The 12,252-nt window shown below is 47.6% G+C and overlaps 1 protein-coding gene across 2 annotated transcripts in view; it reads left to right on the top strand.

Moving 5' to 3' along the window:
* Positions 1 to 12,252, top strand: part of TTC28 (tetratricopeptide repeat domain 28) — a 780,748-nt gene that overhangs the window by 623,984 nt on the left and 144,512 nt on the right. For both annotated transcript variants that reach the window (XM_023559275.2, XM_010598769.3), the window contains 5 exons: positions 1,056 to 1,579; positions 5,481 to 5,590; positions 7,363 to 7,492; positions 9,456 to 9,674; positions 11,645 to 11,810. In XM_023559275.2, coding sequence (XP_023415043.2) covers positions 1,056 to 1,579; positions 5,481 to 5,590; positions 7,363 to 7,492; positions 9,456 to 9,674; positions 11,645 to 11,810 — 1,149 coding nt within the window. The remainder of the gene's footprint in view (positions 1 to 1,055; positions 1,580 to 5,480; positions 5,591 to 7,362; positions 7,493 to 9,455; positions 9,675 to 11,644; positions 11,811 to 12,252) is intronic.

Consider the following 12,252-nt stretch of genomic DNA (forward strand, 5'->3'; position numbering starts at 1 on the left):
GCTTAACAAGGGCAGCTGAGAGTCAAAGCCAGGGCTCTCTGACTCCAAACATAATGCCTTTGACTGCATCGTAATAGACAGGATAAAAGAGGTAGTAGGAAATAGGAAAGGTGCATGAATCAGTCAAACTGATCTTTTCTGAATGCCTTCCACAGTATGTGAATTTGTTTTTTCATATAACATCTGCACCCACCAATTACTTGGACCCCATTGTATGCTTTAGGAAAAGCCGTAATGGGGGGCATGGATAAGCACATACTTTGCACCCTGCATCGTGCTGGGTGCCTGGCATAGACAGCTCACAGAATATTTGTAGTACTCCTTTATTATCATGCCTCCACTATCATCTGCTGCGGGTGTGGGATTTACCTTCCAGGAACTGAGGCCTGGGGAAAGGCGTTCATGTGCCCCACGCGCTAGTTTGGTCTGCTGCCAGAATCCACGCTCTTCCCACTCTTTATCATGTCACTTCTTAGCACAGAAAAACACACCATTAGCCAAGGGGATGCTTTTCTCCTGAATGCAGGGAACCCAAGAAGGTGTCTGTGTCTGCTCCCGTGTGTCTGCAGGATATATGGCCTCTCCAGACAGGAAGGGGATGAGGGCTCCAGGAGTGGAGGCAGGGCAAGGGGCAGACTAAATCATCACCCACAGAGTGCTCAGAGAAGCACAGGAGGAAAGATTTACAGTCATTGTAAAGTGATTTCAAAAAAATCATCTAAGCGGTAGTAGAAATTGGGAGGCCCAAAGAACCAAACAGCTCACTTGCTATCATTGTGCCTATTAATATATTTTATGTTTCCTCTGGGGTGTAGATCCCATTGACTCTCAAGTTCTTGGGAAGGTCACTAAGGGATACCTTTGGAATTGCTTCCCTGATTATGAAATTCCCCTGCATCTCACTCTAAGGGCACATGATAGATTTTAGCTAGAAGAGGAGTTAAGAGCTTCTATAGTAAGTGACAGTGACAAATGCTTTTCATTTTCTCAGGGGCTTTAGCATGTCTGCACCTGCACGAAGTAATATCATTGCTTCTCTGTCTACATCCCCACAGGGCGATGGGGAGCTTGCAGCAAGCCCTCGTGTGCTTCGAAAAGAGGCTCGTGGTGGCCCATGAGCTCGGGGAGGCCTTCAATAAAGCCCAGGCCTACGGAGAGCTGGGCAGTCTGCACAGCCAATTAGGGAATTATGAACAAGCCATTTCCTGCCTGGAACGCCAGCTGAACATTGCCAGAGAGATGAAAGACCGAGCCCTAGAGAGCGACGCGGCCTGTGGCCTGGGGGGCGTTTACCAGCAGATGGGGGAGTATGACACAGCCCTCCAGTACCACCAGCTCGACCTGCAGATAGCAGAGGAAACCAACAACCCCACGTGCCAGGGCCGAGCCTATGGGAACCTGGGCCTAACGTACGAATCGCTGGGCACCTTTGAGAGGGCTGTGGTCTATCAAGAGCAGCACCTGAGCATTGCCGCCCAGATGAATGACCTGGTGGCTAAGACGGTATCATACAGCAGCCTCGGGAGGACCCATCATGCCTTGCAGAACTATTCCCAGGCAGTCATGTATTTACAGGAAGGTAGGTCATAATGCCTGTTGTGGGCCTTTGGTCTCCTCAAGATCAAGTTCAGGTCTACTCAGAAGGATGTATGCAAGTTTGAGTTGAACTGAGGGGTACCTCTGAGACCACATCAGCAGTCCAACTCCCAAAATCATGGTGCTCCCACTGGGTGTCCCTTGCTAGTGCTAAGGTGTTTCATTGTCCAGAATGCCTTACCTAGCTCTCTCTTGACCCAGGCTGGCTTACTCTTTCTGGGACAGTGTCTGCTGCCAGCCAGATGCACAAGAAGCTGATACCTTCCTTGCTTTTCCCAGCCCTCTGCTGGGTGAACAACACATTCTCACACAGATGAATCAAGGAAGAGCTAATCATGTACAATTTCAGGGTCCAAATCAGAGGAAAATGCTATCTGCTCCCAGCCCAGTTATCCCTCTAGAAGATATCTGAACTATCAAAACTATCAAATATAGAAAGCAATTCTGATAGGGTAGTGGAGGTCTCATCTGGAAGCCTCAGTCTAAGCAGCAGAGCTGGCTTCTTCCCCAGGGTTGATCGCCCACAGTGCTTGGGTGGGCGCCATGGTGAAGTCTTATTCCAGGCTGACCCAGGAGTTGGCTGCTTCTCTGCCATGCGGTTACCTGGGTGTAGGCAGTCCTTTGAAGCTTCCTTCCCCTGAAGCAGAAGTCCCTGTAGCAATGCATTCATCGTCCACCTCTTTACTTTGTGTAGGACTTTTTGCTCCTGAAAGCACTTCTGCTCAGTTAGGCACTTTGGATCCTTCCCCAGTGGAAGGGAAGAAGGATGGAGAGGCTGCCTCTCAGCTCACCTGTGAGAGGCAATGGGGCTGATTCAGGCACAGACTCACTTATACTTCCCAAGGAGCTTTGCAGATAGAATTGATTTAATCTGAATTCTTACAATAACCTTGAGAAGTGTACCTTTTTTTCCCTATTTTGCAGCTCAGTCAACTGAGGCTCAGAGAAGCACAGTGATTTGTTTGTGGCCATGTAATCGGTCAGTGGTGGAGTGGGCTCAACCTGGGGTTTCTGACCTCAGGAACTATGCAGGGTCCTAACTGCAAAAGAACAGAGCAGGGTTGGGGCAGTTTTATCCTTTACTACTCCTGAGCCCCAGGGGGGAAGTGGGGGACAGGGGAGCAGGAAGCAAGGTGGAGAGTGGGAGAGGAGCTGATGGGTCACTGTTTCCTTTGCACGAATCGGGGATGACTGGCCTGCAGGCTGAGAAGTTACTGAGAGGCCGGAACCACTCCCCAGGCCTCATCTGGCTCCTGCTCTCTCTGGGCTGGGCTCTATCTCAATGCGTCAACTATGACTGTTCGCTTTCAGTTTCCTGAAACTTGACTGTGGTAAAATTCTAACAGACTAGGGGTGGTGTTCAGTTGAATTGGTGAAAACTAAAACTCAGGCCAGGCAGAGGACAACCTCTCAGCTGTGTACTTTTGTAATTCCTACAATACTGTTTCCAGGAAGCAGCTGCTTTGCTTGAGACACTGTGACATAATTCTGTATTTATTAAAAACTCTGGAGTTCATTTTTATTGTTTCTTGTTCTTTGAAGTCTTGCAGCAGTCTAAAATGTGATTTGTAGTGTCTCCACGGGCCTGTTTCACGGATGGGCTCCACCAGACAGTGTGCAGCAGATACCTTTTCTTGTGGGCCATGCCCACTTCTCAGGAGCCTGGAACAGGACACCTGGCCGGTCCCTTCCCAGTGCTCTGAGTTGGGTCTGCAGCCAATCAAAATGACCAAACAGTTCAGCCGGAAGCCACCCAGTGCTGTCTCTCCTGGCTTTCAGATGGGCCTGATATCGGCATGGCCCCCGCCCCTGTGCCACAGAGTCTCACAGGTGGCGCAGAGTCTTTGGAACAGGTGCTCCAGGGATTCAGATGGACACTCCTGGTTAAAACTCCTGTTCTTATTCAGCTTTCTTTCTTTTTCCAAATGAAAAGAGGGGTCCCTGGGTTGCACAGTTAAGCATAGACTGCTAGTCAAAAGGTTGGTGGTTTGAACATCCCCAGAGGTGCCTCAAAGGAAGGGCTGGCAATCTGCTTCCAAAAGATCACAGCCATGAAAACGCAATGGAACACAGTTCTACTCTGCACACATGGAGTTGCCATGAGTCAGAATTGACTCCACGGCAACTAACAACAACATGCAACCAGTTCCTGGCAATCCAGGCTCCAGGATTGCTGGATGGGTGGATTAGATTCCTAAGAGGCGGAAGCCAATAGAAGCTGGGGCAGGGCAGATGCCATGTCTGTCCAGTGGGCTTTGAACTGTTCATTGCTGAAGCCCTGACTGTGGACCAGGGTGTGTCCTGAGTATGAAGAGATAGCAAGGAGCAAAGCAAAGTCTCCACTCACACAGAGCAGACATCCCAAGGGAGCTCACCTCACTGAGTTTTCCTCCTGACTCACAGACCCCAAACCAGCAGGGTTGTCTGATTTGGAGAATTAATGTGGCTAGCTTATTGAAGGTTAAAACAACCAGTATCCTCCTGGGTTTTCCCCAAGAACCGTCTACTTTCATTTGTGTTCTTTTTCTGTGAGGTATTTAAAAATATGAATAATTTGCAAGTATTATTTTTGTTACTCGGTGACATGATTTAAAATTAAAATGCTATTTCCGAGTTATGTACATTTTTAAAAGCATATTTCATGAGCCTTGGACCAGAGTATTACTTTTATTATGCTCTCAACTGACTCAGTTCCTTTTCCAGAGTCTAAAATAGCACAGGCCCAACACACTCAGAGGCAGGGTCCCGTCCACCCTGAATGGGATTAGAAGGAGGCCCTTTCCCTGCGTGTTCAGTTGTGGCATAGGGACACACATGCTGCCTTTCTGCACAAGTGCACGTCTGTCTGCAGAGAGAAAGATAATGAGGGGAAAGTGATGCGGAGAGCATCTTAGGGCCCAGTGCAATAAGTGGTTGCCCTCAGATTTGGCTCCCACAAAACCCCGGAGGTTGCTAGTGCCACAAAATCCAGAAGCTTGCTGTGGGTAAGTGACCCAAACGGCAGGTGCCTATCTGAAGGCCATTAGAGTGAGGACAGTCTCATGTCAGGCTTCTGACTCATAATAGCACTTGCTTTGCAACCCCATGGAGGCAGATCAAAGCCTCTGACTTAAAGGAAAAGCAGATTGGATATGAGCCACCTCAGTAGCCTCCCTCAGAAGGCAGGGTCAGGCAGTGCGAGTGTTCTGCTTTCTGGAGGGCATCACGTGTGCTCCCCACCAACACCAATTGCCTGTTGTGCACATGCATGTGATGAGGAAAATGCAGTTAAACCCGTGAGAGCTGAAATTCAACGGGACTGCCTTGTTTTTCCGGGTCTCGCAAGTTTTCTGCCTTTGACAGGGTGCAGTCTTAGTGCTTTTTTGTAGATCATTTTAGTGGAAAATATTTAGGTTTTCCATTTCTGACAGGTTGCTGCCTTACACACATTCTGGCTTTTGCAGGTTTTATTGTATTATCTTGGCTTCTGCATTGTGGAACTGTCGGGAAAAGATTTTGCCAGCCAGAGAATCAGGTTTGATAAATTTATAGGCCAGGAGTTTTCATTTGCGAAGCTAAGGGTTTCCCAACAGGGAGGGCAGCCAGGTTAGGTTCCATTTGTTTCCACCTTTTTGCCTGCCCTGCAAACCTGTCGCCTGCTGATTGCGATCTCTGAGCTCTTGCTGGTGCATCCTGGAGCGGCCTGGAAAAGTCGCTACCAACACAGAAATTGAAGAGAATGCTTCCTCTGCCTGGGCTGACTCAGCTCTCGTCCTGCATTTTATCTAGCCGTGTTGTTAACCTTCTTTACGTCTACCTGAAGCAGAATGACTCTGCAGGCCTCCTTGGCACAGTGGAATTGTCTGTCTCCTGTGTTTCCTTAAAATTTCTCCATCTGTTTTTAGGTCTACGGCTAGCTGAGCAACTGGGCCGAAGAGAAGATGAGGCCAAAATCCGCCACGGGCTCGGCCTCTCTCTTTGGGCTAGCGGAAATCTGGAGGAGGCCCAGCACCAGGTGAGCAGGAGAAGCCCTGACCCAAGTGGGTGGTGTTGTTTCCAGAGGCAGGGGAGAACTTGGGATTACTATCTCCGTGGTGATGACATTTGCCAGAGGGTGCTGCCTTCCACCCTTGGGCTGATGTACAGGGTTTCCATCCAGTCCAGGCCCAGAAGTCCTGAACCATTAAGGAAAGATTCTTGCTTACTTGTCTGATCGAGTTTTCAAAAATTTCTCTGGAATTCCTGTGTTACGTGCTGCCGTTGCTCATTAAACCTTATTAGGAAATAACTTGGATTTTATGATGGAAGTAAGTAATCCAAGAATTCATAATCACTGCATTTAACGTTCTTGTACATTTCTAGTTATATCAGTAGACATGCCTCTCCCACCTCATTCTCTTTTCTCTCCCTGCCTTCCTCCCTCCTTCCCTGGTTTTCTCTTGCAGTAAGTTCATCTTCCTGCATATGTACAAATAGTTGCAGTCCATTAGCCTGCTGGCTCTGGAGATTCGAAAGATACCTGGAGCTAAGGGCTTGCTCTGTTAGGGTGGAGAAGTTCTGAGATGGCGACCTCTAAAATTCCACACTCGTCCATTCAGTCAGTGTGTGGGTAATTACTGCAAAGGACATGGTGCTAGGTAAAGGGGAAACAAGGAGAAGTAAATCAAGGCTTCCGTCCTGGCTCAGGAGAATTTAGGGACTGAATTCGTGCCATAGCATGCTAGAAAGTTATAGTATCTTACCATACTTTTTAAGCCATTAAAGGCCATTTTGAGAAATTAACGCTCTAATGTCCAGGTTATAATAATATGGTGATTAACAATTTTCTAAGTATTTTCATTCACTACACGTATTCCTCGACATAACCCTGCAAGGTAGAATGCCGACCATCCCCCTTTTAGGGACGAAGAAGCTGAAGTTCCAAGTCTTGCCACAAGTCACACAGCAAATTAGTGGCAGGGCTAGGAATAGACTCCTGGATCCTAGTCTAAGTCTCTCAGTCTTACAATTCTATTGTTTTTTAATTTGCGTAAACTGAGAATTGGACACTGTGCTTCTAGCACAGACGTCTCAGAGTCAGAAGAGTCTGGTGTGCTCGCTGAAGGAGAAGCCAGTTAGCACAGCAGCGAGTGTCTCCATTAGGAATGTCAAGCATCCAGTCCTGGGGGTGCTGGTGGTGGTGGAGGTGGCATTGTAGTTTCTAGTGTGGCCAGGGCTCCTGTCGAGCTTTTCCAGTGAAGACCTGACCGTGGTGCACTGCAGTGGAGGGCCAATTACGATTTGGCTCCATAGCACTGAGCTGCCTACGACAAAGAGCCTCCCCTCCTGAGAGTGACTTCCTGTCCTCTTTCCCACCAGCTTCACCCATTTCCCAGTGCCTCCACCACACTGGGTCACACTCTGTTCCTCAGGTGTAGTGAGGCCTGGGCTGGTAAATAATGATCATTTGATGGCTTTTTTTGTTCCAGTAAAACTTAGCACTTGGCTGGATTACTAGCTGGTTTGTTTTTTTTAAAACTTAAATCCGTCTTTCAAACCATAAGTCTGTAACCTCTGTCTTTTAGATCCCCACGTCTGTCAAAAACTGATTATATAAACTAGAATTTGCGGGGTATGATCTTTTCAGATCCACAAAGACTTATCTGAAAATAAAGATTAATCCTTTCAAAACTTTTGCAACAGTCTTTGGGTTGTACACCAAGATGTGAGCAAAAGTTGTCTCTAGTCTGTAAGTACCTGGACCTAGGTTTCTGGGTAATGGTGGTTTTCTTTGTCCCCTGCTTGCAGCTCTATAGGGCATCGGCCTTGTTTGAAACAATCCGGCATGAGGTGCAGCTGAGCACAGACTACAAACTCTCCCTCTTCGACCTGCAGACGTCCTCCTACCAGGCCTTGCAGCGGGTGCTGGTCAGCCTCGGTGAGAACAGCTGGGGTTCTGGCTTGGTGTGTGCGTGTGTGCCTGGGTGTCTCAGGGGCTCAGTGGTTGCTGTGTTGAGATAGGACTCGTTACGACAGACTGAGAAGCCACAACCACAATCGAGTCATTAACATTTGGTCATTTGTGCAGTAAATCTCTCCAGAGCACCTACTACATGCCAAACGCCGACCCTGGGGATTTGAAGTCAGGAAGGCCTGATTCTTGACCTCAAGAAGCTCTGAGCCTATCGAGAGACATAGATCATTGAGTCTACAACAGTGCAAGTGGTGCTAGGGTAAAGTAAGCTCAAACGCAGAGGAAGCAAAGTGGTCTGGCAGGCAGACCCAGAAAGCAGAGAAGGTGACCCGGAGACAGGGGTGCATAAAGCCAGGTGTTAGTGGTGAGAGGGAACCTGGCAGGGGAGGGGGAAGCAAGCAGGAGACCATCAGCTCTCCCTGACTAAGGAGGAATACCTGAGAAGACGCCTGGCTTCTTCTTTATCTCCTCAGCTGCACATCTGCTCATACTGCTGTCTGGTAAATGGGTTTACTAGGCCGCCTGCCCTCTGGGTTGTGACATCGTCTGTGATGACCCTCCCAGGCCTGTGTGACAGCAGCCCTGGCACAGTGCGCATCTGGGCCTCCACTCCTGAAGCTGCCCTCTTGAAGCCCCCCATCCTCCACCTCTTTCTGGGCCTCCTCATCTCTCCAGACCATTGTCCCTGACCCAGCCTGGCTTGCAGAGGCGCTCATTGGAACCGACGATGTCTTTGAAGGTGGATGCTAAGGCCTATTCAGTATCTATGTGAATACTCAAGCTTCCCCTTGAAAAATGTATCTATTAAATGTGTTCATTGCCTGAGATAACAGTTTATTATCTATTATAATCACAGTGTTAAGTCTGTCTAGCACTTTGGGGCCGATTTTCCAATGTGCATAGAGATGGTGCCTGCTGTTTCAATTAATAACTTAATAGAGTAAAAGGAGACATTTGCATACACATATAGAAATCCTCACTTTCTCCTAATACCAGAGCTGCAGGGAAGCCAGGCGCCCTGGAAGTGCTGGCGGAGCTGCAGCATCCGGCCCCTGCCTCTGCCATCCACTTTGACCCTAGTTCTAGCACCTCTTCCGTATTTCCATATATGACACAAGCAAACGGATTAATCTTCTGCATTACATTCCTTTGGCACTTACACACCATCCTCACTTTAGACCCTGTGGTTTTGTATTGTTCGTGCTTTTATATTTGTGTATCAGCCTTTAAACTAGATTCCTGACGTGTTTCTTCGAGGAAGTGGGATTCGAAGCTGAATTGAAAGGCTGAGGCAGAGCTTGCCAGTCAGTGAAAGGGGAAGGGGCAGACCAGCAGCAGGCCAGCATATATAAAGGCACAGAGGTGTGGTTGGGGGAATTGTGGAGTGGGGTAGGCTGGACAGTGTGACACATGGAGGGCCTGCATTGTGGAGGGACTGGAAAGACAGCCAGGAGACACGCCACATAGCTCCCATCTGTCCATGCAGTCAGAATCCAAGTAGAGCAGGGGAGTGAGGTAACGAGAGAAGCAGTACAAAGCGTCGGGCCCAACGAGCCAAGGGGATATGTGGGTCAGAGGCCAGGTCAGGGGGCAGCGCAGGATGTGAAGCAGAGATGGGGCAGGCTTAGGAGGAGGCCTCTAAACCAGGCTGGGGCTCGCGTGGTGCTGGCTGCAGATAAGATGAAGGCCTGATGGCGCAGGGCGGCTCGAAGTCATTCCTGTTGGATCTAAAAAGGTGGGTTTTGTGAGAGTATACACTGTACCCTCATCTCAGACAGGGAGTTGAATGTGGAACAGAGGGACCAGGACCTGTCACACTTAGGAGTATGGCGGCAGCGAGGTTTCTCTCGCGATCTCTGTACCTACTGTCCTCTATCCTGAGTAGGCACATTCACCGTGGCCCTCAGTCTATGCCTATGTCTCCTAGGCCATCATGATGAAGCCCTGGCCGTGGCTGAGAGAGGACGGACAAGGGCATTTGCTGACCTTCTGGTGGAGCGACAAACAGGACAACAGGACTCTGACCCTTACTCCCCGGTCACCATCGATCAAATCTTGGAGATGGTTAATGGCCAGAGGGGCCTAGTGCTCTACTACTCCCTGGCCGCAGGCTACCTGTACAGCTGGCTGCTTGCTCCCGGGGCAGGTGAGATCTCTCTCTGTGGGAACAGGGCAATTAAGACAGCAGACCTGTGAACTGCTAATGAATAGAGGTGGAAGAGGCGCCTTATCACAGATCAGCCTGGGTGTTCCGTAGTGGGGCATTCGGTTAATAAGACAGCCCAGCTTTCTCAGTCCCTTGAGAAATCTCTGCGCCTTACCGGTGAGTGTGGAAGCATTTATGAAGGAAGACTAAAAGCAGGGGGATTAATTTCACTAGCAGCCCTGTTTGTAGGCAGCTGTTCATTAGCTAATAAAGTGACGTTGGCAAGTCCTAAGGAGTTCTCTCTGTGTATGATTTCATAGTCGTGACCCTTTGTCATGCTAAAGTTAAAGAGACTAAAATTATAATGGCCATTCTCTCAGTATTTAAATGAAGTCTTATGTTGGAAATTTCTGGCTTTAACAGAACCCTTTTTTAACCAGTTCTGTTATAAATCGAGTTTAGATGTAAAAACCCCCTTTGATTACATTGACATTAAAATGTTCAGGCTGTAAGAGTTTCACTAAATTCGGACCCACTAATTAGCTGTGAGGGCCATATTTTTTGCATAATAAAATGCTGATGGCTTTGCCATGTTTGGAGACATACCAGCTCCAATTAGAGTTTATTGACTGGGGAAGTGGATCTGATAATTGGGAATCTTGAAGAACGGGCTCCTTGACTATCTATCTGTAAGCCAATTTCACAAAGTTCAACTGCCAGAGAGAATTGACAAGATTGTCTTGATTATGTTTCTGTCTCTTTCATTTAAAAAGAAAAAAAAGTGACAGCTGGATGACAGCTCCCAGATGCTTCTTAGGTTCTGAGCACTCACAGCTCCGCATTCTGTGCCTCCGATTTATTTGCCATAATCATTTCCCCCTCAATTTCATGTTCCTGTGGGCTTTCTCACAAAGAATACTCTTAGTTTCCACCTTCTTATGCTAAAGGTTTTAAATCATGATTTTCCTGGGGACTTGGTTAATGGTCGCCACAGTGGAACCCCCGTGTATCACTATCAGAGCTCCCACAGATGGCACAGACACCCGTGAGGACGAGGTTGATAACTGGGGGGTATCAAGCTTTTTCTCGCTGTGGTTGTTACGTTTCGGGACATGACTTGACAGGTGGTGGATCCAAATCCCTGTAATAACGAGCTGTGTATAATGAGGCTTCTATTGTCTCTCTTTCCATTCCTCTTTGCTCTTAATGAGGCTCGAAAGCTTTCGCTGAGGCTCTAATCCAATCAGAGAGGACCAGCCTTTTCCAGGGCTGACATACCTCATTTCCATTTGAAAATATGTCCTGTGTTTGTTGCCAGTAAACCTCCGTTTCATCCAGCCGTCAGTTTTTTGCTCCCTTAATCCATTCTGGGTTTTTGGGTTAATCCATTCATGATCTTTGACTAGTTAGTCTTGTTTAAAAATGGTTTAAAATGTTATCTGGCCTTTCAATTACCTATTTATTTTGGTTTACTTTTTTGGAAATGAAGGCTGTTTGAGTCATACAGTTTCCAGTTGGCTAATTATATTTTTGTTCAGAATTTCTATTTCTGCGAGAATATACGTTGGCATGCTCATGCACTGTTCCTGAAAGGAGGCTTTCCCTAGTTGATGCTTCTGAGAAGCATCTGTCTTGAAATATATATGAAGTAGTCACAATACCAGAAGCTTCTGGATGTGTCGCCAAAGGCAAAAGCTGAATCTCGAGCTCCCTGGTTTCAAGCACCAAAGCTGATGGTAAAAACTGTGAAAAGGATTCTAACCAAGCTTCTGGAAGCCCTGTTGAGACCTTGTATTTCAAGATTTCTTCACACTTCTGGAAGGCCCCTTGAGACCTTGTGTTTCAGGGTTTCTTCACATGGTTTGGGAAGTGGCATGCTTGTCAAAGAAGTCGTATAGCATTGGCACTCCCACCCTTGCGTCCCTGCCCCTCAACTGTGTATAATGTTGGCTGTGCCTGTCGTGTTTCAGGAATTCTCAAGTTTCACGAGCACCATCTGGGTGATAGTATGATGGAAAACTCCGGTGACTTCCAGGTCGGCAACAGTGCGACCCTTCCGACAGCAACCAGCTCAGCCCTTGAGCAGCACATCGCCAGCGTCCGGGAGGCCCTGGGGGTGGAGTCTTACTACTCCAGGTATTAAACGTCCCATGCCTATCTTTAGATGCTATCTCGGAGGGTTTGTATATACATATATATATATATGAATATTCTATTTGAACTAATAGGAGAAATCTTTTGAAATGCACACTTTTGTGCTCAGTCTATCCACAGTTCTGCAGCCAAAATAGATACGTGTCTCTGGAGTGCGAGCCCCTTAGTGGGCCGTCTGTATGCTTTCTGGTAATTTCCCTGCAGACAGGGAAGGGCCTCACCAAAGATGCCCATTCTTTAAGGAGGTTCATAGACTGTTTAAACATAAGCATGATTTTGAATTTAATATACCAGTTAATTAAGATTGAGATTAGGTTTTGGTTATAAACAGATTCATGCTAAAATTGAACACACTTTTGAGAGGCTAATTTAGCACTACTGACTGGATCTGGACACAGATCTGTGCATTGTGGGCCTGAGATAA

Source organism: Loxodonta africana, chromosome 19, assembly GCF_030014295.1.
Source record: "Loxodonta africana isolate mLoxAfr1 chromosome 19, mLoxAfr1.hap2, whole genome shotgun sequence".
Taxonomy (NCBI): Eukaryota; Metazoa; Chordata; class Mammalia; order Proboscidea; family Elephantidae; genus Loxodonta; species Loxodonta africana.